At 55.4% G+C, this 22,363-nt stretch overlaps 9 protein-coding genes across 9 annotated transcripts; 4 read left to right on the top strand and 5 right to left on the bottom strand.

Moving 5' to 3' along the window:
- Positions 1-806: 806 nt before the first annotated feature.
- Positions 807-1,493, top strand: KRP23_11506 (N-alpha-acetyltransferase 40; the record flags this gene model as incomplete). The annotated part of the gene is made up of 1 exon (XM_067882058.1): positions 807-1,493. One exon carries the CDS (start codon positions 807-809, stop codon positions 1,491-1,493), a length of 687 nt encoding a protein of 228 aa, XP_067740343.1.
- A 115-nt stretch (positions 1,494-1,608) lies between these two features.
- Positions 1,609-2,858, top strand: KRP23_11507 (uncharacterized protein; the record flags this gene model as incomplete). Its single annotated transcript, XM_067882059.1, has 2 exons — positions 1,609-1,843; positions 1,921-2,858. The coding sequence occupies 2 exons, from the start codon at positions 1,609-1,611 to the stop codon at positions 2,856-2,858; spliced, it is 1,173 nt and encodes a 390-aa protein (XP_067740344.1).
- Positions 2,859-3,131: 273 nt separating this feature from the next.
- KRP23_11508 (LIMR family protein) lies at positions 3,132-3,671 on the bottom strand (the record flags this gene model as incomplete). Its single annotated transcript, XM_067882060.1, has 1 exon — positions 3,132-3,671. One exon carries the CDS (start codon positions 3,669-3,671, stop codon positions 3,132-3,134), a length of 540 nt encoding a protein of 179 aa, XP_067740345.1.
- A 146-nt stretch (positions 3,672-3,817) lies between these two features.
- On the bottom strand, positions 3,818-4,175 carry KRP23_11509 (LIMR family protein; the record flags this gene model as incomplete). The annotated part of the gene is made up of 2 exons (XM_067882061.1): positions 3,818-3,998; positions 4,063-4,175. 2 exons carry the CDS (start codon positions 4,173-4,175, stop codon positions 3,818-3,820), a joined length of 294 nt encoding a protein of 97 aa, XP_067740346.1.
- Positions 4,176-4,216: 41 nt separating this feature from the next.
- On the bottom strand, positions 4,217-4,852 carry KRP23_11510 (LIMR family protein; the record flags this gene model as incomplete). The annotated part of the gene is made up of 2 exons (XM_067882062.1): positions 4,217-4,636; positions 4,718-4,852. The coding sequence occupies 2 exons, from the start codon at positions 4,850-4,852 to the stop codon at positions 4,217-4,219; spliced, it is 555 nt and encodes a 184-aa protein (XP_067740347.1).
- A 5,453-nt stretch (positions 4,853-10,305) lies between these two features.
- KRP23_11511 (Formin-like protein 20) lies at positions 10,306-13,653 on the bottom strand (the record flags this gene model as incomplete). Its single annotated transcript, XM_067882063.1, has 1 exon — positions 10,306-13,653. One exon carries the CDS (start codon positions 13,651-13,653, stop codon positions 10,306-10,308), a length of 3,348 nt encoding a protein of 1,115 aa, XP_067740348.1.
- Positions 13,654-14,975: 1,322 nt separating this feature from the next.
- Positions 14,976-16,491, bottom strand: KRP23_11512 (SREBP regulating gene protein; the record flags this gene model as incomplete). Its single annotated transcript, XM_067882064.1, has 6 exons — positions 14,976-15,084; positions 15,148-15,228; positions 15,310-15,455; positions 15,597-15,769; positions 15,842-16,023; positions 16,088-16,491. The coding sequence occupies 6 exons, from the start codon at positions 16,489-16,491 to the stop codon at positions 14,976-14,978; spliced, it is 1,095 nt and encodes a 364-aa protein (XP_067740349.1).
- Positions 16,492-17,083: 592 nt separating this feature from the next.
- KRP23_11513 (uncharacterized protein) lies at positions 17,084-18,217 on the top strand (the record flags this gene model as incomplete). Its single annotated transcript, XM_067882065.1, has 1 exon — positions 17,084-18,217. The coding sequence occupies one exon, from the start codon at positions 17,084-17,086 to the stop codon at positions 18,215-18,217; it is 1,134 nt and encodes a 377-aa protein (XP_067740350.1).
- Positions 18,218-18,361: 144 nt separating this feature from the next.
- On the top strand, positions 18,362-22,327 carry KRP23_11514 (E3 ubiquitin-protein ligase UPL6; the record flags this gene model as incomplete). The annotated part of the gene is made up of 9 exons (XM_067882067.1): positions 18,362-18,640; positions 18,725-19,228; positions 19,297-19,487; positions 19,555-19,861; positions 19,932-20,456; positions 20,520-20,624; positions 20,697-20,914; positions 20,982-21,597; positions 21,674-22,327. The coding sequence occupies 9 exons, from the start codon at positions 18,362-18,364 to the stop codon at positions 22,325-22,327; spliced, it is 3,399 nt and encodes a 1,132-aa protein (XP_067740351.1).
- Positions 22,328-22,363: the final 36 nt, after the last annotated feature.

Genomic DNA, 22,363 nt, shown 5'->3' on the forward strand with positions numbered 1-22,363 from the left:
GTGTACTACACACCCAGTACTACAACCCATTGAGCTCGCGTGGGGCAAAGAAGGGCTGGATAGCTAGTTACCCAGCAAAGAGTATTGGCGAGCTAGAAGAGAAGCTTGATGCAAGCAAAAGGCAGATCAAGCCAGGTGGTTGGAAGCAAGCTTACAGGCACGTTCAGAACGAAGAAAATCAGTACTTGTGAGCACTTGAGGACAACAAGATTGAGTGCGTGAATGCAGGAGAAGCAGGGAGTGAAACGAGTGATAGACAAGATGAAAACCCTTAAAAATTATATTCGTGCCTGAATTTGTGGTGTCTCATTCAACAAATTCATGCTGAGACTTCACATTCCTTTAACGTAAACACCATATGGTTTGCCGTATGTTTTGTTGAATGAGCCAATGATGGCCTTGAATTTTAAATTAATCATCGGTTAGCCCTAATTGACCCCTTCCCAAAGTTTTGAAAGGCTGATACGACTGTTTACAGCGGCTATATCTCGAAAAGCAGTGGGAATTCGTCAAATCCGATTGCAAAATTGAAATCTACGGGCGGAATTTACCCTATATATTATCAATATATTATATTAAAAGGGTAATTTGCACGTGTAGATTTCAATTCGACGCAAACTTATTTGCGTTTTCCATTATTTTCCGACCAATCTTGTTGCCGTATTTATGAAAGAGTACAAGTATTCCGGAACAGAGTGCTCGCACAAAAATGACGTATTTAGCCGCGACAAATCGGTCGCTCGTATATTACGTATTTTTGCCCTGCATCTGCATTCTCTCTCAATGAGAGTCTGATAGCATTTGCGATGCCCAAGAAGTCCAAGAAAGCCAAGCAGGTTGCCGCTGCAGCTCCAGCACCCGTCACTAACGCTCCAGACCACCAGGCGCTAGTCGCAGCCAATGCCGTCCCGGACGTGATGGCAGATTTCCAGGCCTTCTCGCACTACACTCGCAACGGCGCCAACGTTTCCATCCGTGGCTCCCAGTCCAAAGACCTGTCGGAGACCACACGAGACAGCGTCGTGACGCTCTTCGAGAACAACATGAAGACTTTGTACCAGGCCTCGGACTGGGGCTACGACGCTGCAGCTAAATGTATGGAGCTATTCGAGGATGAGGCGCGCTATCTCTTGGCCTTCGACGAGAGCGCGGCCTCGCTTGGGTCGGAATCAGCTTCGCCACTCGTGGGCTTCGCACACTTCCGCTTCGTGGAAGACGACGGCGCCCTTGTGCTGTATCTGTACGAGGTGCAATTGGCCCCGACCGCTCAACGCCACGGACTCGGCAAGTTCCTCATGCAACTGCTGCTGCTGGTGGCAAGAAAGCACGGAATGGAGCTCATGGTGCTCACCGTCTTCAAGAATAACACGGGGGCAATGCGGTTCTACAGAGAGCGACTAGGATTTGAGATCGACGAGACGTCGCCCAGCGCGTGCGGAGATAACGCGCAAGACTACGAGATCCTCAGCAAGAGCGTTGTCCAGAGCAAGTAGCGGCGTAAGAATAGCAAGAAGAGCTGCGTGAGCACCAACGCTTTGCTCGTATAAATAACTGGAAACAATCTTGGTAGACCGCTCTGTGGCAGTAGCACTTTCTTGAAAGCCTGCAATGGGCTCTCCTCGCGGCGGTGGCTCTGGATACCGCCGAGCGACGCTAGGCCCACAGCTCCTGAAGAAAAACACGTTCCAAGGCCTCGTGATTCCAGTGACACCTCTTCAACACCAGCAAGGTGTCCACGCGATCGTCACGGAGGCTCTGGCAAAGCAGCCACGGCTGCGGAAGTTCCAGGAGTTTCCTCGAGCCGCGCGAATTCGCAAAGTAGCCAGCACAGACAATAACCCGAGTGCCGTAAATCTCGTCGAGGAGAGTGACGACAACACGCTGATAGGGGTCGGAGACCGTTTGCTGTATTTGTTGCAGCGTTGGCAGGTAACGAATGTGGTGCTGGTAGTAGCACCCATGATTCGAGTCTGAGTGGGCGTTTGTTGGGCGGTGCTGAGCTCTACAGGCTGGCAACTGAAGCTGCCAAGCTGGTGCTGGAGCAGCACTATCTGGATTCCGTTGCCGAAGCTGCTAAAATCTCGGTCGAGGTTGCTGCAGCAGAAGCAGCCGCATCGCCATCAAAGCAGAATCAAGAGCGGGTGCAGCAAGTGGTCCCAGCGACGTGCGTCATGTCGAGCGACACGGTTCCGACGTGGCCGAAGCACCACCAGCCGACGAGTGATGGCGGAGGTCGCAAGGGTGCCAAGCAAGGTCGTGTCAACCACTTCCGCCACCGAGAGATGGCAGCTGCAGAGCGAAACCAAGAAGCAGAACGAGCCGAGAAAATCGAAAGCATTACGAGTGTCATCAGTGCCAAGAGTACCGGAAGTCTAGAATGGTTGGGGATCTCACGCGAAGAGTGGCGTAAACTTCGCAGCATTCGGGTGCCTGTCCGAGAGCTGCATTACCTCTTCATGTGCCTCGTAGTGCTTTTGGAGCCGCCCATCGAGCAGCGGGATGCACGCAAAAGCAAGCCCACCCTGAAGCAGCACGAGCAATTTGTGCCTTCCGATTTCTCGTGGGCTCACTGTCGCCAAGTGCTGCACAAAGCATCAGAGTGGAGCCACCGACTGCGTGCTGTGCGTGGCTCCACATTGGCTCCGTCCCAAGCCACAGCGTTGCGTGCCATCTTGCAGGAGCCTACCTTCACTGAAAGTGCTTTCGTTCGCATTGCAGGCGGCGCGGGCACTAAGATCTTCGCGTGGCTGCAGAGGCTTCTTGATGAATATGACGAAAGAGATCTCGGTTTGCTGCGGATCGACGTAGCGTCCGATGTGCGTCACAGACAACAGCATCACCAGCTTCTGTCGAAGTAAAAGAGGAAGCAGAAGAAAAACAGCAGCACGAGCAAGGAGAGGATCATGGGCATGGTCAAGAGCAGAGCTCACCGATTCTTCAGGCGCTTCAGAACGTCATTAAGAGCCCCAAGTCGTTCAAAATCGTCGATCCTGGTCGCCTATTTGGCCGACACCATGCAACTCAATACGACTGACTGGTTTTGGTTTGAAATGCTTCATTGATTGTTGTTACGAGGCTTACTTGGTTGCGAGTGCAGAGGTAAAAGCACAGTGAAAGTTATTCAACTGTGTCTAGACGGAGTTGGCATTCGCTGTTTCACGGACCTGGCGCTCAATTCTTTTGCGGATATCATCCACAGGCGAGGCGCGATCTCGAGGCTTCGCCAGCAGAATACCCGCTGTGATGATGCTGATGATAATAATGGCGTAGACAAAGATGTTGTAGTCCCAGACCACGCTCATACCCTTCAGGTAGTGGATCTGCACGCCTAAGAGCGTTCTCAAAGCCGTAAGGCGATCGTAGTCGGCAAATGCTTGGTCGCAGAATTGCACTGACGGGATCGCACAGAGTAGAACTAGTCCGAGGTTGAACACCAAGGAATTCATGTACGTTCCGTGCAGCTTCATCGGGTGCAACGCGATACAGAAGCAACGCATACCAAACTTGAAGCAGCCTTTGACAGCACACGCGAGAAGATACGAACTGAAGATGCCGACGGAGATTGTGCCGAAGAGCGGGAACCAGCGGTCGAACCAGATGAAATACGTGTTGAGGAATGGCAGGAGTGGAGTGTTGGGCAGCATGTAGAGAGCGATGTGGAAGAACCACATGCAGCTAATGATGCTCGCTATGCAGCCCGCGAACAGCTTGAAAATCGGCTTCAGAGGGTTGAAGTTCCGGTACTCCTCGTGGCAGAGCTTCAGGTCGACCGCGTCTCCCTCGAGCAAGTACACTGACTGTTTGAACTTGTTGAGTGTCACGAAATCCAGTCGCCGTGCTTCTTGCGCTCCCAAGAACTCTGCCCATGACCAGGGCGGTCCATGCTCTGTTTGATAGTCCGACCGATCTCCAGAAGCTCTACGGATCGTCGCTGGAGAATCAGCTTTTGAATTGCGTACACATCGGCACTAATGAACTTTGGGCGGTGGAAGAAAGCTCTGTTAAAGCATCAAGCAATGTTAGTGGGTAACGCAAGAATGATCGAGCCGCATGAGCACTTACAGGATGAGGTCCATGGGCAGCGCGATGAGTCCGATGCCGGTGAATATCGAGAAGCCAAACCACCCGATAAAGCTCGTGAGCCCCGTGACGTACACAGGTAGCGACACATCCATTGTCAGCGTGATGTGCTGCTCAGTGATGTTGTTAGCTGTGGTCACGGCGTAGTGGACAGCGTGGTGCCATCGACGTATGCTTGAAACCCTTCACTGGCCGACATGGAGTTTACTTCCAGAGCCCGCATGGGGATATAGCTCTCAGCACTCGTGAGATAGAGCACGGTGAGTAATGCAGCAGCGACGACGACTGTGGCCAACTCCATCTTGATCGCTTCACCCCACTGACTGTTCTTCTTGTTGTCCTCACCATCGTCAGCCTCGTAGTAGAAGATCGCGAACGGGAGCAGCACCACGAGAAAGATCACGATGGACAAGAAAACCATTAGCCACAGGAGATCCATGTTGATGTTGCCGCAGACTGTATTCCAGCCTTCTGCACAGCCGATGGCTGTCGAGTTGTTTGCCACATCCAGCGGCAGCAGGAGCACCGTCGCCTCTGCGAAGAATAGCCCAAAGACCTGTCCATCCAGCAGAGCAACAGGCGTCAGCATCGCTACGGCAACGTTACCGGTCAACATGCGATACACACGTCACCGTACCACAAGGGCTTTGGGGAAGTATGCAGTGTTCTTGTCGTCGTCGTGCTGGAAGTACACTAGGATGTAGATGTTGCAGAGTATCAAAGCCACCGCAATGATGACCACGACGGCCAGAAGGAACAGATCCACCCCCATGTCTGCAAGAGGATGCCTCCGTTTAAGCTAGCACTGCTCGTTCTTCACGCTCCTTTGCCTTTCTCGTTGACACCTGGGCCACACACCGCACCGTAACGGACAGCAAAGCGCATTGCCAGTCGAAACGGACGACCATTTTAGCAGACAACCATATGGAATGCCCGTTGTCGCCGTGCAACAGCTCGCACACGTGTGCTAGAATAATCGGCTGGTTACTCATCGCATAATAGCACTATGAATCTGTTTTAGTTGTGGGCCTCAGTAGGTTCGTTCGACGCATTGCAACAGAGTAGATCTCCGCACTCATGCAGTAATTGGACATTTAGTTAATATCATCACCGGCTCCCACTACAAGAATCCACATGCAAAAACTAACTAGGCCTATCGTACTGAGTCCATGCCAAATCAAAAGGCAGAATGACGCTGCTGAAGCGCGACGGATACACTCCGGCGGCTCTTCTCGTCCAACCATCTGGAACGGTGTGGCGTACATATGTAGGTGTACATCTACTCAAAAGTGTGACGGAGCGACCGGTACGCTGTACCAAGTGAGTAATCGCATTTGGTGAGTCAAAATGCTAGTCAGACATGCTCCGCTCGCACTGAGCTCAGATGCCGACGCCGCCGCGCGCTTCACCCATGCGTCAGCTGAAAGGCATCAAGAGCCGGCTCGGCTTGCTGGTGAGCGCACCTCGGCAAAAATTGCGACGGTGCCGTGACCGCGGATCCGGATCACCTCGCCCAGATGGCACTGCAGACTCACGGCGACACCAGTCGGTTGGCTTCAACTGGTCCGGCATGAGCAGTGGCGCGGTAGCGTTGACGCAGCGCTCGCGGACACCCACGGCTCATTGGCGTCTTCCCGGTTCTCACGCCGAGTCCTTCACAGTGACGAGGGAACTGATGACAATCTCGGTGGCGAGACATCCACCGCTTGATCCTGGCTCCTGCTAAATTCATGAGGAAGACTCTGTCTGCGACGCCATCGACGCGTGCCGCTCCGGCTTCGGACAAAAGCTCCGGCGCGTGTGCGGGCGGCTTTACCTTTGATGCGTGTGTGCTTGTGCTGCAGTGTGCGCGCGCAGATTTGCTTCCCACCGCTCGATCGAAGCGGTCCACTTTACAATGTGAAGTTCACATGCGAGCCTCGCCACGGCGACGAGGACTGCAACACCTTGGTCGCCTGACAGTCAGGCTGACTGTTGCATTGGCCGTGGCGAGCCCTGACTCGGTATATGTACTGGATCGGATGGCGGGGCCGCCTGCAAGTGATTGGAGGCGTGACGGCACTGACAACAGCAGGCTGAGTGCGTGAGCCTCAGAGTGAGGCGCCGTTCCTCGGCGCGAAGCGCTTTGTCCACAGCATGCACATTGCAAGCGCTGTGCTCGGCTGGCAGTCAGCAAGGGCTCTTCTCTCGAGCAATGCGTCGTCGCGTCGCGGATGGGGATGACGTGAGATTTGGTGCTCGATTTACATCTGCGTGCTCCACGCCGACCAGGGCGAGGATACACAGCGGTCGGTACCGGTGTACATGTATCCGTCTCGGGGGCGGAAGCCGAGAGCCCCTTGCAGCCTGCAGTACATGTATTAATACTGCTGTTCGAACCATCATGCGGCGGCAACGGCGGTGGCGACATGCCGATTGTGGACAATGCTTTCATGCGTGCATTTCATTAATGACTTTTTCCCCCATCGTACGTAGCGATGGAAAACTTTCGCGACGATGATTGCATGCTCTCTCGCGGCCCACTTGACGCTGTAACACTCCCGGGTGAAACTGCGCGGGGATGTGATTTACCTGAGGTACAATGTACATGTAACGTACCTCTTCGACTCGAGTTCGAGCGCGTGATTGCCAGCGATGGAGCTGGATCCAGCCACCGAAATGCACCAGCGCTGGCAAGCGCGATTTCGCGCGACTGCAGAGCTACATCTTGGCATCAACACGATGAGGGCGTCGACATGCACATCACACACATCTCGCGCTTTGCCGCTTTTCGGATGCTGCTGACAGCGAGAAAACACCCTACACGTACGATCTTCAGCGGCTGCAGCGCAACACCGCATGCTGAGTCCGCGCGGCAAATCGTACAAGCGAGCAGAGAGGAGCGTGTCGCGCTGCGTGTACACATGCACGTACAGAATTATAAACACACATGTACTTAGCCAACACGCTTCAGCAGAGCTGCAGCCTGCATCTTGTCGTAGATACTGTACCATGCTGCAAGGCCAGCATGGCGCGCGACGCCGCAACCACACGGCTCATATTCGTTGAACTCAAGGAGAGAGAAACCGCGCTGTGCAAATTACACGCCCTGCATTACAGGCTACAAACAGCGCGTGTGATACGATGCCAGCCAGGAGGTTGCACCCCCAGCACAACCCGCTGGGTGCGTCACGGCCCGCTTAGCGTGATGCCTGCGACAAAAGACACGAAGCGCGTTGGTGGATGAGGGCAAGTCTCACCAAGCGAGTGCATGTCTGGACCGCGCTGGCCGGGCCGCCGGAAAACGCATTTGCTGGTGTGCGTCAAGAAAACATCAGCCGCTACATGATTGAATTGTGCACATGTACATGTAGTGCTGAATTGTATCTCTACCAATAACGCCTGCACGCGTTGCTTGCCAGCACGGCTCTGCCTGCCAAGTTGGTCGCGAGTAGCGGGAGAGTGGCGGAACGAATGCGATTGGCGCTGGGTGGGCTTCACCAGCTGCAGGGATCGCCTCCACCAGATGGCCACTGAAACGGGTTATCTTGCTTTTTGTAAGCTGCTGACTTGTTGCAGCGAGTCAGTTCGGGCTAGAGGAAGTCGGACCACGCCCAACCCCATCGAAAGGTGAGGGTCACGACAACACCAACGTACGCCATGCAGGCCCGGCGCCGGCTGGTCCGTTGTCTGTTGGCGTGAACCTCGCCCCTGTCAACAGCGCCATCACCACCGCCGCTCTCACTCTTCATTTTGCGTCTCGGCTTCCGCTTCCGGACCCGTGAACACCATCCGATCGATCGATCGCGTGACTGATTCCACGACCACCGATCCCGAAGTGTGCTCTTGCCTGTCCAAGCCGCCGTCGGTCTGTTCTCACTCGAACCGACAATCGCCTTGCATTCGATTTCGAAGCAAAGCGAATCTCGTGTATCCGCTCCACATCCCGAGGAGCGTTCGTCCCATCCGAGAGCGCGTTCTCCTGGTTCTGGGCCACGAGACTCCCTTCAAGCGGTGCAGCAGCAGGTCGCGTCGTTAGCAACGAGTGAAGCCAGCCCCTTGACTTTCGCAGCGCTCGCCTCAGTTGTAAAATCGAGCTGCTCAAGACAACCACAGGAACGAGCCTTGCAGCCGCCGAACATGTCCATTGAAAGCGTACAAGACGCCGACGCCGCCCAGTCGCGGCCCACCAACATGGTCCACAAGACCGTGCGCCTCCAGCCACCCATGGCCATCGCGCAGCAGACCCAGTACTCGGACATGCTGCTTGGCGACATGGGCATGATGGGGTGCGACGTGGACGCCTGGTCCCGGCCCCAGCAGTACGCTCCGCAGCCCCAGCAGCAGCAGCAGTTCGGCTTCGCCTGCCCTCCCGCTGTGCTCACCCGTCACGTGTCCATGCCAGTAGCCGCGCCCCGTCAGGTCACACCTGTTCAGTACCAGCAGCAGCCAGCGACGTCGTTCGCCATGGGCATGCCGCCGACGCTTGCACGGCATCACAGTCACGGATACGTCTCCGTCATGCAGCAGCAACAGCAGGGATACCAGACTGCAATGAACGTGCCGATGCCTCCTCGTCAAGTGCACGTGAACGAGATGCAGCACCTGTTGGAGATCAGCATGGGCCAGCAGCAGCCTCTGCAGTACCAGCAGCGCTACATGAAGAGCGAACCCATGTCGTCGTCCTCGGCCATGAACGTCGAGCCCATTGCCTTTGCCCCCGCGGACAACAACGCCAAGCTGGCCATGGACGACCTGGACCCTCTCGCCTACGCCGTGTTCGGTAACGCTACCGCCCACAAGCCGGCGCTTCCCGGCATGCCCCAGGACATCCAGCAGATCGAGTCTGCCTTCGACTCCCTCGACCGCCTCCTGCCGGAGATCGAGCAGGAGATGCTCTTCCGGTCGCCAGAGATGGACCAGTTCGCCCAGTCCGCTGTGACTGCTAACATCAAGCCGACGACCAAGTCTCCCAAGAGCATGGCTACCTGCAAGGTGGGCGGCTGTGAGCGTCGCGTGCGTTCCAAGGGCTTCTGCAAGACCCACGGAGGGGGTCGCAAGTGCAGCATCGAGGGGTGCAAGAAGTCGAGCCAGAACGGCGACTTCTGCATTGGCCACGGCGGTGGCAAGAAGTGCAAGGAGGAGGGCTGCGCCAAGGCTGCCCAGTCGCACGGTCTGTGCAAGGCTCACGGCGGCGGCGCCCGCTGCAAGTTCCCCAACTGCAACAAGAGCTCGCAGGGTGGCGGTCTGTGCCGTGCCCACGGTGGTGGCAAGCGCTGCCAGGCCCAAGGATGCCCCAAGGGCGCCCAACGCGGCAACTTCTGCGCCACGCACGGCGGCTTCCGCAACTGCAAGATTGAGGGCTGTGTGCGCACGGACCGCGGTGGAGGTTTCTGCGAGGTGCACCGTCGTGGTCGCCTCTGCAAGGTCGAGGGCTGCAAGAAGCTGTCCCGCAACCAGGGCATGTGCACCATGCACATCCGCGAGGAGAAGCAGGACTCAACCAACTTCGATGCTCCCATGAAGGCCGAGTCTGCTGTCGCTCTGGCTGTCTAAGGATGATCGTTGCCAGATCTCCTATTCTCGATCCTGGAATCCCGTTCTTCCCTCTCTACAATCTCCGCGTCTTCGTCGTCCCTCATTCAAAGGAAGATGAGGAGGGGAAGAACCAGAAGTCGATGTCCGACAACTCGAGCTGTCGTCTATCGCTCGAGTTTATCTGTCTCTATGTCTCCAGTTTGTATTCATCGGCGTTCGTGCCAACCAGTTTAGTCTACGTGAAAGCCTCTGTCTCCGTGAAGTGTCCAGTATTTAACTCATAATGCGCGATGAATGTATGAACCTGTCGACCCAAGCATTTCTTGACTTTGCCTCACGTTTCCTCCACACCTTGCAGCACCTCGACATTTTCTATCTGTTTACGTCGCGTCGATGACGGCCATTCAAGGCAACGAAAATGCGGTCGCCAGGAGCAGCGGCGAGCATTGCAGATGTTGGTCGTTCTCGTGGAAAGCCCCGTTGGCCGCTTCAAGCAATGGTGCCAAGCTCTCCCACGCTGCCAAAGAAGCGCTCGAACACTCTGTCCTACCCTGCTGTATGGCTTGGCGATGGTTGCATGCCCAACAGCCGACACCGATTGGAATAGAGCACAATGCCGATTGCACAACCTCATAATACTTGCATTGGTTTGTTTACGATAAGTGTCAGTCAGACAGTAAGTACATGCTCCGTGGGCTTCGACGACGCTTATGGCACGCCCCCGGACAAAACGGCACTGGTCTTGGGCGACATTGAAGCTGTGGATGACACCTCGTCCATATCGTCGTCCTGCGGGATCTCCAGGTGAAGCACCCGAGCGTGGTGAATTTGACGAATCGGCTGCGGGTGGTCGATCTGCGGCGGCATGGCTGTCCGGTGCGGGTGCGCGGCCTTGCCATGGGTGACGTGGCTGTGGTGGCCCTGCGGCAGCTTGGCACTATGGTGCATCTTGCCGTGCGGCGCCTTGGGCTCCTGCTTGGGCTCCACGGGCTTCACCGGGTTCTTCGCTGGCGAGAATTTCGAGTACAACCCGATCATCTCCTTCTTCATTTTGGCCTGGTACTTGCTGTGCTCACGGCAGTACTCGGTCGTGAAGTTTGCAATGTGCGAGAGCAGCACGTCCAGCTCCTCCTCGGTGTCCTCTTCCTCGAAGTACTCGAGGAAGTGCGCCTTGGCCGCGTTCAACTTGTCTAACAGACCCTGCAGAACAGAGAGCTCCGTCTCCACTTCCTTGCAAAACTGCTTCAACGTGTTCTTAGAAGTCGCCATCGCGTCCTTGTCGGCGTCGCTAGCAGTAGGACTCGGTACTGTAGCCTCAGCCTCGCGCAAAAGCTTCTGCCATCCCGCCTCGAGTCCATTCTTTTCCGACGCAAGCGATGCGTACGCCACCTTGCTGCACTTGGAAATGAGGTCGATGTCATTGTAGAAGTGTGCAAGGTGGGGCACGTCGCGCTCAATCGATTGCACCACATACTGCAAAAAGGTGATGCCACCCACGAAAGCCTTCGTCTGCGAAAACTTGACCAGGGAGCCCAGCGAGAAGGCGTCGACGCCTTGATGTTCGTCATCGCCGCCAAAGTTGAGCAAGTTTCCAATCTGGAGAATATAAATAAATAGTTGGCGTAGTTCTGCGCTTGAGCACACCTGGTACACGCCTCGGGTCACGAGGTCCAGCGACACGCGCAGCTCGTGCACGCGCGACGGGAACTCCTGCTTGAATACTAGACATCCCAGTTTCTCCTGGAAGCGTGGCACACTGCGCACTTCCACCAGAAACTGTTCGGCAGTGCCGATTGTTGACACATCGCCGTTGAAGGCGTTAATGGCCTCCATCTCCTTTCGGTCGGGCCACATGTCCATGAGAGACCGCACTTGCGAAGTCGAAAGCACCGTCGAGTTCATCGCCAAAATCTCGCGCTTGAGCTCGGGGAAGGGCATTTTTACGCGTGCCAGCGTGATGGCGATGTTCTGCGATTTCTTCATATCGATGAGCTGGACCATCGCCTTCTTCTTCTTGGCGGCAGCACCCTCAGATTTCACGGTGGCAGTGCGCTTCTTGCTCTCCGTAAGATCCTTCACGAACAACTTCTCGAGCATAGCACGGCTCTCCTCGGAAATCTGAACCTGCTCCTTCGCCTCCTCCACGGTATCGCCACCCCACAGACTGTCGCGACGCGTCCGGTGTTTCTTCCCTTCCCAGTGCAGCTTCTTGCGGATCGAGTCTTTGCGTTTCAGCGTTTTCCGCTGCGGTTCCTCAACAGGAGCGGCAGCACTCCGAGGACCGTTCAGCTCCGCAGGGTCGAGTCCCGCCAACCGCATCTTTTGCTCCACCGCGCCGCGCGGCAAGCCCATTCGAAGCATCTGGAAGTACTTGTGGTATTTCTTGCGGTGGGCGACTCTTTCCTCTTCCGAGATCTCCGACGCAGCTGCGGGCTTCGGCTCCGGCCTCTTCGGTGGCCCCTGCAGCCATGCCGGGTCCACACCGTCCATGCGCATCTTGTGCTCCACAACCGACGGAGGAAGACCCACCTTCACCATCTGCGAGTACTTGCCGTGTCTCGCCTCGTACTCCTTCAGCTGTGCCTGGTACGCTGCCTCGGCTTCTGCGTCGAGAGCGGGTGCAGGTGTCTCCGGCAGGGGCTTGTTCGGGTCCATGTCCAGAATGGTCGGGTCCACGTTCTCACTCTGCATCTTGTGCTTCACAACAGGAGCGGGGAGCCCCACCTTCAGCATCGTGAAGTACTTTTGATACGTTGGGTGATCTTTCAGCGGGGTTTGGTCACCACCAGCTGCGGGTGAGGGCGTGGCAGCTCCTGCTGTTGCTGCAACAGGTGCTGGCTGGATCGCTTGGCGCTGCTTCAACATCGCAGCCAATGGATGTGCGGCCCCGCTCGTTTCCTCCTGTGCAACCGCTGGTGCCGGTGGGGGCGATGGCGCCGCTCTCCTCGCTAGCATGGCCTCCAATGGATTAATCTTGTTGGTCTGGGTGGGCTCATCGTCCGAGGCTGCGGGCGGCGGTGAAGATCGCTTCGCAAGCATGGCTTCCAGTGCGTTGTTCTGGCTGGCTGGCACCTTCTCCGGGTCAACGCTATCCGTTGGCGGAGCAACTCGCTTTGCAAGCATCTCAGCCAGCATGTTACTTCTAGGTGCAATGGGCTCGGAGATCTCCCGAGAGTCCTCTTCGGGTCTTGATACTGGAGGTTCCTGTCCCTCCTCATCGGCCTCGTCCGGCTGGGAGAGTACGCGATTGACGAGCATATCCGCTACACTAGCGTGTCTGTCGACACCCGCGGGCATATGCCGCTGCGAGAGCATTTCCAGCAGCCCCCCACCAAAAAAGTCCTCGCTGTTATTTCTTGACCTTGCCGGGGACGAGTACATGGAGTCGAGGTCGTCCATCTGATTGTCGCTGTCCTCGTCATCGAGTCTCACGTCGGCCAGGAAGTCGAACGAATCGTATCTCCTACGCTCTTTCTTCTTCTTCTGGGGGGTTCTTTCCACGGGTTCTTCGTCGGGCTGTTCCTCCTCGGCCTGTTGCCTCGCCAGCAGCTCCTCGAGCGCGCTCTGTAATCGGCCACGGCCTCTTACTGCACCTGTCAGTTCCTGCTGGTTGTCTTCAGAAGACGTGGAGGAGGTCGCGGAGGACCCCCGACTCTCCGGTGCATTCCGGTCCACGAGCTCCCGCACATCGATCGCCTTGTCGTCGTTCTGTGCGGCTTTCTCGTCCTCGGCGGCGCTGCCGCTATTGTTGCGGACGTCCCCGCCGTTGGGACTGGTGGACGTCGTGTGCCGGAAGAAGTCCTGCACCTTTTGCCGGTCGTTCCAATGTGTGGAAGTAGCTGTGTGTGTGGAGGTGGCGGTTGCTGTACTGGTGGTTGCGGCCGTCTGCGGCTGGCCGAAGGGCGTGCGCTGGAAGCCGCTCATGGGCAGGCCGAACTGCAGCCCCTCGGCGCGGGCCGACGGGCCCCGCACCAGGTGCGGCAGCGAGGGCTCCGCTGCCGAGGCCGGACTGCGCTTGTCGGCGCCCATGAGCATGGAGATAAAGGACGGTGCCATCTTCACCTAAGCGGCCACGAACGCTCCGAGAGAAAGACTGCGGAGAGGACCGCGAGAACAAAATCGAGTCCAGCAAATCGGGTCGGCCAGACGACGAGGGCAGCCAACAGACAAGACAGAGTGGTGCTTCTCCTCTTGCAAAGTGCCTTTGCCTTTTGCCTTTGATGCCAACGGATTTCGAGCTCGGCGGTCCTTCAGGTGTCTAGAAACGACACACAAAGGGTGCCACTGTAGAGCAGCTGGGGTCGAGTGAATGAAGAGTGGCCGCAATATGCTGTTTAGAAGTTACGGTAAATGGGGCATCTCTGTTCGAGACGGGTACCTTCATCCATTCTGTTTGGAAGGTTAATACACTATATGAGTGTCGAGTTGTGTCAACTGGCAAAATAATTTTCCATACTGGAATCAAGTCACTTGGAAACGGCCGAGTTTTTCAACTCGGAGTTTGGACTTATGAGCCAGGAAATGGCCAGTGAGAATCACTTACACCTTGACTTTGACTACGCTCAGCTGAGCCTCAGCCGGTGTCTACAGCTCTACACACCCCGCGGCTGAGCCACGACCAGCAAGGCCAAACAAAAAGGCCACTTTTTTCGTTGCCTGGCCTGGTGGTGTGACAAGCGGCGCTGGCCAAGTGGCTGCTGCGGGCCCCACATGAACAGCCCTTCAGAAAGCGAAGGCGACAATCGCTACTCGACGACAATGGCGAGCAACAAGCCTTGCGTCAGTGCCGCTGGCTTGCCCGGAACTCGCCGAGCACGGGCCGTAGGCACGCACACCAAGAGATGTGGCTCGCACTTGATATTTGTATGCAATACCGTTGTTTCTCTGACTTTGATACATCTCTTTTAGAACTGCAAAATATGATTTTTGGATAAAGTGAAAACCATTCATTTTGACGGCTAAACAAAATATTCCTCTGATATCCGATGCAAAGAATTTGATTAAAGCATAGTTCTCCGCGTGGTGGACCATATTGCGTATTTATTGAACCTTCTGGCTGTCTCGTCTGCATGTGTACGGTCCACTTTCCTCTCCAAGCGCATACGGCCCGCCAAAGAGCATAAGCGTTCTTGGCCGTGCTGACTTCTGCAAGTGCCTCCTTGCACGCTGACAGCCTCACAGGCTCACAAGGAGAAGCAGGACAACAGGCTCAAGCATTGCCGACAAGCCAGCCATGCTCGCGGGCGGCAAGGTACAACTTGACGCTACATGTATAATATTTGCTGCGCATATCTTATTTGCGAACTTCAACTACCGAGTTGGACGCTTTGGCGTCGACAAGTGATGGGATACACATGACCAACTTCAAGATCCGATCTTCAGTAGCCGGGTGTACTGCCCAGAGCGTATTCGTGGTAGAACGGATCGAGTTCGAGCTGCGCCGCCGGCACGAGGTGGCCGCGCGCGCCCTCGCGAGACGCACCACTCCTGAAGGACGACAAACGCATTAGGACAGACGCAGCGACAAACTTCAACAAGACAAGAACGCACCATTCGTCGTGGAGGCCGTCGCTGTTGACGGTCGGCAGCACCTTCAGTGGCCGGTGGACCCCGTAGCAGAACGAGCGGTGACTGCCGCAGCCACACAGTGACCGCAAATGTTAGGCGTCGACCACATGACCGCACGCTTGCTTATAAAAAAAGAGGACACACCTTCGATACGAGTTTTGGTGCTGCACGCTCGCGGATGAGGTGCGGCAGCGGTACTGGCAGTACTGGAACACGGTGATCTCGGCTGGGTCATTGTACACCGGGTGGTTCGGGTCAGCGTGCGTCAAGAAGTCCCGGCGGATGCCGGACTGATTGCAAGCACAAGGAGGAAAAACAGTTCAATGTCAGAGCGCTGACTCAGCCGCGGGCCAAGTTGGTGGCTTCGCTAGCAAAACGCAGGCAGAAGGCGCAGCCGCAACTGCAGCCGATGCAGCAAACACAGAACGTACGTTGAGCGGGTGCATGCAACAGGACACACAGTGCTCGAATACGTCGCAGCAATGTGGCGGGTTGGTATCGCATCGGTCGCACGTAAACTGCTTTATTCGCGGGAGGCTGGCGTCGGTCTCGTTGCAGCAGCCGGGCTTCATCTTATCCAGTTGCGATCGCGTGCACACGTAGCCTGCCAAATACAATAATTTGACAACGCATTAGCCTCTATTGTCCAGCAAAATTACAGCTAGTGCAGACTCACCCATCGAGTCTGTGAGCAGCTTCACGCCCTGCACCGTGTTCGCACACCTAGAATCGGTGCGATCCAACTTCAGCCCGTCGCCTCCTTCACGAAGGAACATTTGACGGCGTCCCGGCACCGGCGTGTCCACTCGATCCACAATAATGTGCGAGCGGATTTTCTCTTCGTCCAGCTCGTCAGCACTGCACACAAAATTAAGGCCATCAACACTCGTCTCTCGATTGCGAGAGCGCTCCCTGTTCTCACCTGACTTTGGACCCACGCCCGGCTGGGAAACGCATCCGCCCGATAGTGAGCACGATGTACGGCAGCGAGAAGGCCAGCCCCAGCGCCAGCAGCAGGCGCAGCGTGCCGATCTTCTTCTTGGGGTACACCGACACGCGGATCGACTGCACCAGCCAGCGGTCCGTGAACGCGACGTATCGCGGCACGTTGCGCTGCAGACACTGCAAGCCGCGCCGCCCCAGCTCCAGCAACACTTGGCTCAGGAACATGACGGCCACCATGAAGTGCCGCCAGCGCGAGTTCCGCGTACGCCGCCCCTGTCGCTCGCGCTCCTCGGACGCCAGGCGATCCTCCCCCTCCCGCATTAGCTCAGCCAATATCTCGTCGTCCGTCTCGTCGTCCGCGCGGTTCGCTCCGCGCAGCATTCCAACCCGAAAAACGGAGCGGTAATCAGCTAAAACACCCAAAATGGAACAAAAATGCCTACTTCCTCAGCGGGTTCTTTAAATTTAAGCAAAAATACCCAATGGGCTAAACAGTTTTACTTCACCCACCATATTGGATTCTTCGACTTCAACTCCCGATTCTCCGCTACTGGTAGCCAATTACTCCGGAGCCTTTCCACTGGCAAAGTGACTCCTGTACGAGTCGAATAGGAACAACACTTGCCAACAATGTGAGCGGCATGCCGTGGTCATGGCCTGTTACAGTACAGCACGGCCAACTCGATGAAAGGCAGCTCCCTGAAGGATTGGGACACGCTGGGAAGCGGCGATAGCGGAACTAGTGCGAAGAAAAAGAATCCCAATCACAGGCCAGGACACGACGTGTGCGTGCGCACACTACTGGGACGGAGCGGCTGTCGGTCCTCTCTCATATTCACCAATGCCAGCCATTCCCGCTTTCGCACCGTCAGCCGCATCCGAGATGGAAGATATCGCTCTCAACGTTTTTGCTGGACCACTAATGGCCTCCCTTTTCCGAGGGCCCAAGAATTCGACAGGGGTACATGAGACAATGGCAGCGCCGAAGCACTGGAAACACGAGTTGACTGCGGCTGAGGCAACCGTTCTTGTGGCGCTGCCCTTGATAGCTTTGGTCTTGAGCTACGTTTTGCTGCGCGTGATCTGGAAGGTACCGGAATCTCCAGAGCCGCATCAACACACGCTACCATCGTATGGAGCTGTCCCTATTGAAGAGGAATCGTTGCCGCTGGTGTGTCGGCCGAAGACGTCCCTGGTCGAGGAGGGCGAAGTCGCTGGACACTATGGCAAACATTGGTATGGGACCTTTGACTTCGCCTTCCTGGTCGGCATGGTCGTCTACGCTGCCGTGATGCTGGTTCTCACCTTCTTCTACGAGCCGCAGTGGCTTCTCGACCCGCACTTCTGGCTCATGCAGCTGCCCAAGCTCGTGGTCATGATGGTCGTGTCCCTCTTCGGAGGTATCATCTGCCGCTGCTTCTGCGACGTCGACGAGAAGGGCTACATCATGACCAACAAGTCGTCCAAGTTCAAAGTCAACTACACTCGGAAGCTGCAGCACTTCGCCGCCTACATGGTGCCGCTGGTCATCAAGTCCGACTACTCCGGCCCGATCGCCCTGGCCTGGGGCGATCTCTTCACCATGCTGGGCTTCCTCGTGCTCATCAAGCCCATCCGTGAGCACTCCAAGTTCTTCATGCTGCAGTTCAACTCGCTGGATCGTCCGGAGGATCGCCCGAACACGCTCAAGTGGATCATCGTGGGCAACATCGCTCCGGGCATGTTCATCCTCATGTTCTTCAAGTGGCTGTTCGCCGCTCAGGGCGCGCTGACGTTCATCCTCGTGTTCATCACGGGAATCGGCGACGGTCTGGCGGAGCCCGTGGGCATCACGTGGGGCAAGCACAAGTACAAGACGCGCAGTTGCTTCAGCAAGAACAAGTACACGCGCAGCTGGGAGGGAAGCGCGTGCGTGTTCGTGTCTGGGCTGGTGTTCCCTGCGCTGCAGTACGCCGCGTTCGACAACTTCTGGCAGGTGCTGCTGTCGATGCTGATCCTGGCGCCGACGATGGCGTACGCGGAGGCGACTGCGCCGCATACGATGGACACGCCGGTGTTGATGATCGGCTGCGGTGTCATCCTGTACGCCATCGTGAACCTTGTTTAAGTGCTGCAGCAGCAGCTGCAAGCAGCTCTTCAACTTGAAGCGGATCAAGTTTTGACACATGGCTACAGGTTAATCGAATGCAATTGGTTGAAATGATTGCTGAAAGGTCCTATTTTCTCTACAGCGCTGACCAAAAGGCGAAGCATGTTCTTGCGGGATAATGAGCTTGCTCGCGGGGGCCGGCGGGGAGACCGTACGCGCGTGCTGCAGCTGGCGAGAGAGCAACGGGAGGCGCGAGGCAGGCGCAAGGAGCACGAGGCGGCGGCGCAGCAGTTGCAAGCGTTCGTGCGCGGACGTCTCGTTGCTCGGCGGTTGCGGTCGCAGTCGCGAGCCGAGTTCGACCAGAAACTGGGAGATATCAGCAAACTGAAAGCCATTTTACAGCTCCCCAATATGTCGCTGCCTTATGACGCTCTGTTTGAGGTGAAATGTTGCTTAAATTGACCCCCCTGAGCTCCAGGTGAGGTGTGGAAGAGGTCTAACGCGGTGCTTGTTGTTTTATTGCAGTTGCTGCGTCTCGTGTTGTGTTTCTATACTGGCAGTGGATCAGATGCCGAGAGGATGCTGCAGTTATGTTCGCTGTTCGTTGACTCGATGACTACTGCCCTTGACGGGCTCAACGGGAGCGACGACAAACAGCGAGACTGGCAGCTGCGGCGGCTCATTGATTTGTGTCTGCAATGTAGTGACGCTTCTTCATCTACGGTGGAGGTGTCTGTGGGGTTTAAGACTGTACGGATATTGACGGAGTCGTTGCCGGAGATGCAGCACTACTTGCTCTCGGGACGATTGCTTTTGTGTCATCCACCGAAACAAATGGGAAAGCTGCTGTACCATGAAATGCCCAGAGCTTCTGTGACCCAGATCGTCCGACAGGGACTGATATCAGCTCGAGGACAGCTACCCATTTCTTCTCGTGCAAAAGAATCGCCGTACTGCAACGCTCTGGTGGATTTCGTGGTTCATCTTCTCACGACGACAAGCGGAATTCTTGAGGCGTTCGTCATGGAAGTAAGTGGCGATATCATGCTGTGCTGGTTATGCTTTTATTTTTACCTGTTAACATGCTCGTTTGTCAGGTCTTTTCGGTGCCGCTGCTGAATCAAGTGGTAGCAGCTGATCGTTTGCTGCTTCTCACGAACTTATCACTGTGGAATAGACTGCTTGGTGCTGGGCTACACTTGTCAGTATTCGACTTTCCTGCGTCTCCTGTTTCCGGGATTGCGTCGGAAGCCTGGTTTCTCGGAAATCTGCTTTGGATTTCCGATCGGTAAGCTCAGCAGCACCTTTCGTTATTGTTTCGGGAACGGAGGTTTTAACACGTTGTTGATGCATAGTGTGGAAGGAAAGAACGATTTTGTTGTTCTGAACGAGGTTCAGCTGCTCTCAAAGCTGCTACAATCTGTGCCACCCGCAACGTACGCTGCATCGGGAGTGGCTGTTTCGTGGACGAAAGTATCCGAGTCTCACTCCATGCCCGTCGTTTTTCCAGAGGCTTTGAACGAGCAGCTACACATTTTGGTCAATGATCAGTACTTGCGCTCAATATGTAATCACCTTCTTTCTTTCTCCCCGAGCGCGCTTCGCCATCCACTGGAAACCCAACGACCGACACCGATGTATCTTGATGCATCGACTATTGCGGTAGGCGTAACTGTTTAGCTAGTTTGTGCGAACAAGCTGACCAATTTCTCTATGCTTGCTACCTCTTTAGGAACAATTTGGCTTCGGTGACATCGCGTCAGCATCATCGTTATCCACATCACTTTCAGTAACGTGGCAGAAGATGAAATCAATTGGGAAGGCGACGTGGGCCAGAAATTTGTTTGAAAAGGCTGGTCTACGACGTAGACGAGAGGATGGCGAGGAGAGAAACAGTATTAGCGGTGCTTCTCGGCTCTCAAATACTTCAAAGCAAGCACGGAATATTGCTTCGAACGGGATAAACAATCTATCTTCCACGACTCAGCGGGCTGCAACGCTGAAGTTGTCGAAAGGCACCGAGCCTTTCATTCTGGAGAACATCAAGGCACTATCATGTTTGTGTGGCACATTCCTGTATCGATGGGGAAACGATGGCGGAAAGCGCCAGTCACACGCAATGCGCCTTCTGAACACGCTTGCCTTCTATCATGTCGAGGTTACTGGAAACGAAGGAGACACTGTGGAGAATGTTTCGCTGGTCAATATGTTGTGGTGTGTATTACAAGACACCAAGGATTTTGAAGATTTCGCGAAGGTACGGCTTCTTTCGGTAGTGTATGTTCTGTCTCCAACAAACTAACCTTGAGATGCGCGACAGAATGTGGATTTAATTCACGCGCGGAGCTCCGATCCGTACGTGTGCATGCTAGTGCTGTTTTGTATGACGTACGAGCATCTCCTGGTCGTGATGGACGATGAAGAGGTACGTGTCCATTGTTCGATTGAGCTGTCACCGCTACCTATATGCCGATTATTCATCGATTCGCCTTTGTAGATGTACGAGCAGGAGTACCCTCTTCCTATCTGCCAGGTTGAGCGGATTGTGTTGAGCCTGAAGCATGCACTTCATGAGGCGTATTGGACGTTCGCGAACCTTGCCCCATCTTCCGAATCGGTGGCATTTGGCATGTTTGTCGTTGAGACGGGAACTCGGTTGATGAGGGTTCTGTACAACCGGTGCTCTCGTCAGCCTTTTTGCAACGTCACGAGCTGGTGTGTTATTAATGTTGTTGATAGTTATCGGATGATGACTAATACTGGATGGATTTTGATATTGCAGGATCATTACTGAGTTGGATAGCAACCAATTGATTGAAGAAGTGTTGCTGGGCACACCACGTGCGAACAAGTTGATCCAGTCGATGCCATATTTGGTGCCGTTTCCTGACCGCGTCAAATTGTTCCAGCGGCTTGTCAAGGCTGACAAAGACGTTCACCAAAACGAAAGCTGCTCAGTATACCGCATTCGCATTCACAGAGGTGCCATTCTGGAAGACGGCCTGAAGAAGCTCAATTCGATTCGTACAAACCTCAAGAAGCGAATCAACGTGGTGTTCGTGAACTCCGCTGGGCGCGAGGAAGTGGGCATTGATGCTGGAGGACTCTTCAAAGAGTTTTGGTTGGACCTGTCGACACTCGCATTTGATCTGCAGTATGGACTCTTTCTCACGACCCAAGACCAGCTCTTGTATCCGAACCCAAACTCGGCCTCAGACCATTTCTCACGAGAGAGTGATCACCTGACGATGTTCCAGTTCGTCGGCCGAATTTTGGGAAAGGCGTTGTATGAAGGCATTGTGGTGCAGCCAAAATTTGCCCACTTCTTTCTTTCCAAGCTTTTGCATTCGTTCAACCAACTGAACGAGTTGCCGTCATTGGACCCCGAGATTTACAAGGTACGCGCTTTTGAGACGCGATATGCCGAACGTTTTTGCTGACGCTCTACCATGCTGCGAATTCTTTGTGATGCAGAATTTAATGTTCCTCAAGTCCTACGACGGCGACGTGGAGGACCTTGGCCTCACGCACACGGTTGTTCAAGACGTCTTTGGAGAGCAGAAAGAGATCGAAATCATCCCGGGAGGAGGCAATGTGCCCGTGACGAGCCGAAACAAGACGCGGTATATCCACCTGGTTGCGAATTACTACCTCAACACGCAGATCCGCGAACAATGCGCAGCTTTCCGGATGGGCTTGTCAGACCTCATCCACCCGCGGTGGCTCCAGATGTTCAACGAGCCAGAGTTGCAAGTGCTGATTTCAGGCAAAAGCGGCAAGATCGATGTCGATGATCTCAAGGCCAACGCACGCTACGCTGGCGGCTACTACGCGTTGGATAAACGCGTCGCGTGGCTGTGGCAGGCGCTGGCGAGCTTCACGCCCTCCGAGCAGGCTGCGTTTTTGCGCTTCGCCACGAGTTGCCAACGCGCTCCGTCGCTGGGCTTCGGGTCGCTCACGCCCCAGTTCTGCGTGCAGAAGATTCCCATCCGAAGCGACGACGAGTTGCTGCCCAGCTCCTCCACGTGTTTCAACACGCTCAAGCTGCCCACATACTCGTCGTACAAGGTGCTTCGCGCCAAGCTGCTCACCTCCATCTCTTCCGGCGCCGGCTTTGAAATGACCTAGTGCGTGATGCCATTCTGTCCACATCCTTTTGTCTAC

This window comes from Phytophthora ramorum (genome assembly GCF_020800215.1).
Source record: "Phytophthora ramorum isolate Pr-102 chromosome Unknown Phyram_PR-102_s0012, whole genome shotgun sequence".
NCBI lineage: Eukaryota > Oomycota > Peronosporomycetes > Peronosporales > Peronosporaceae > Phytophthora > Phytophthora ramorum.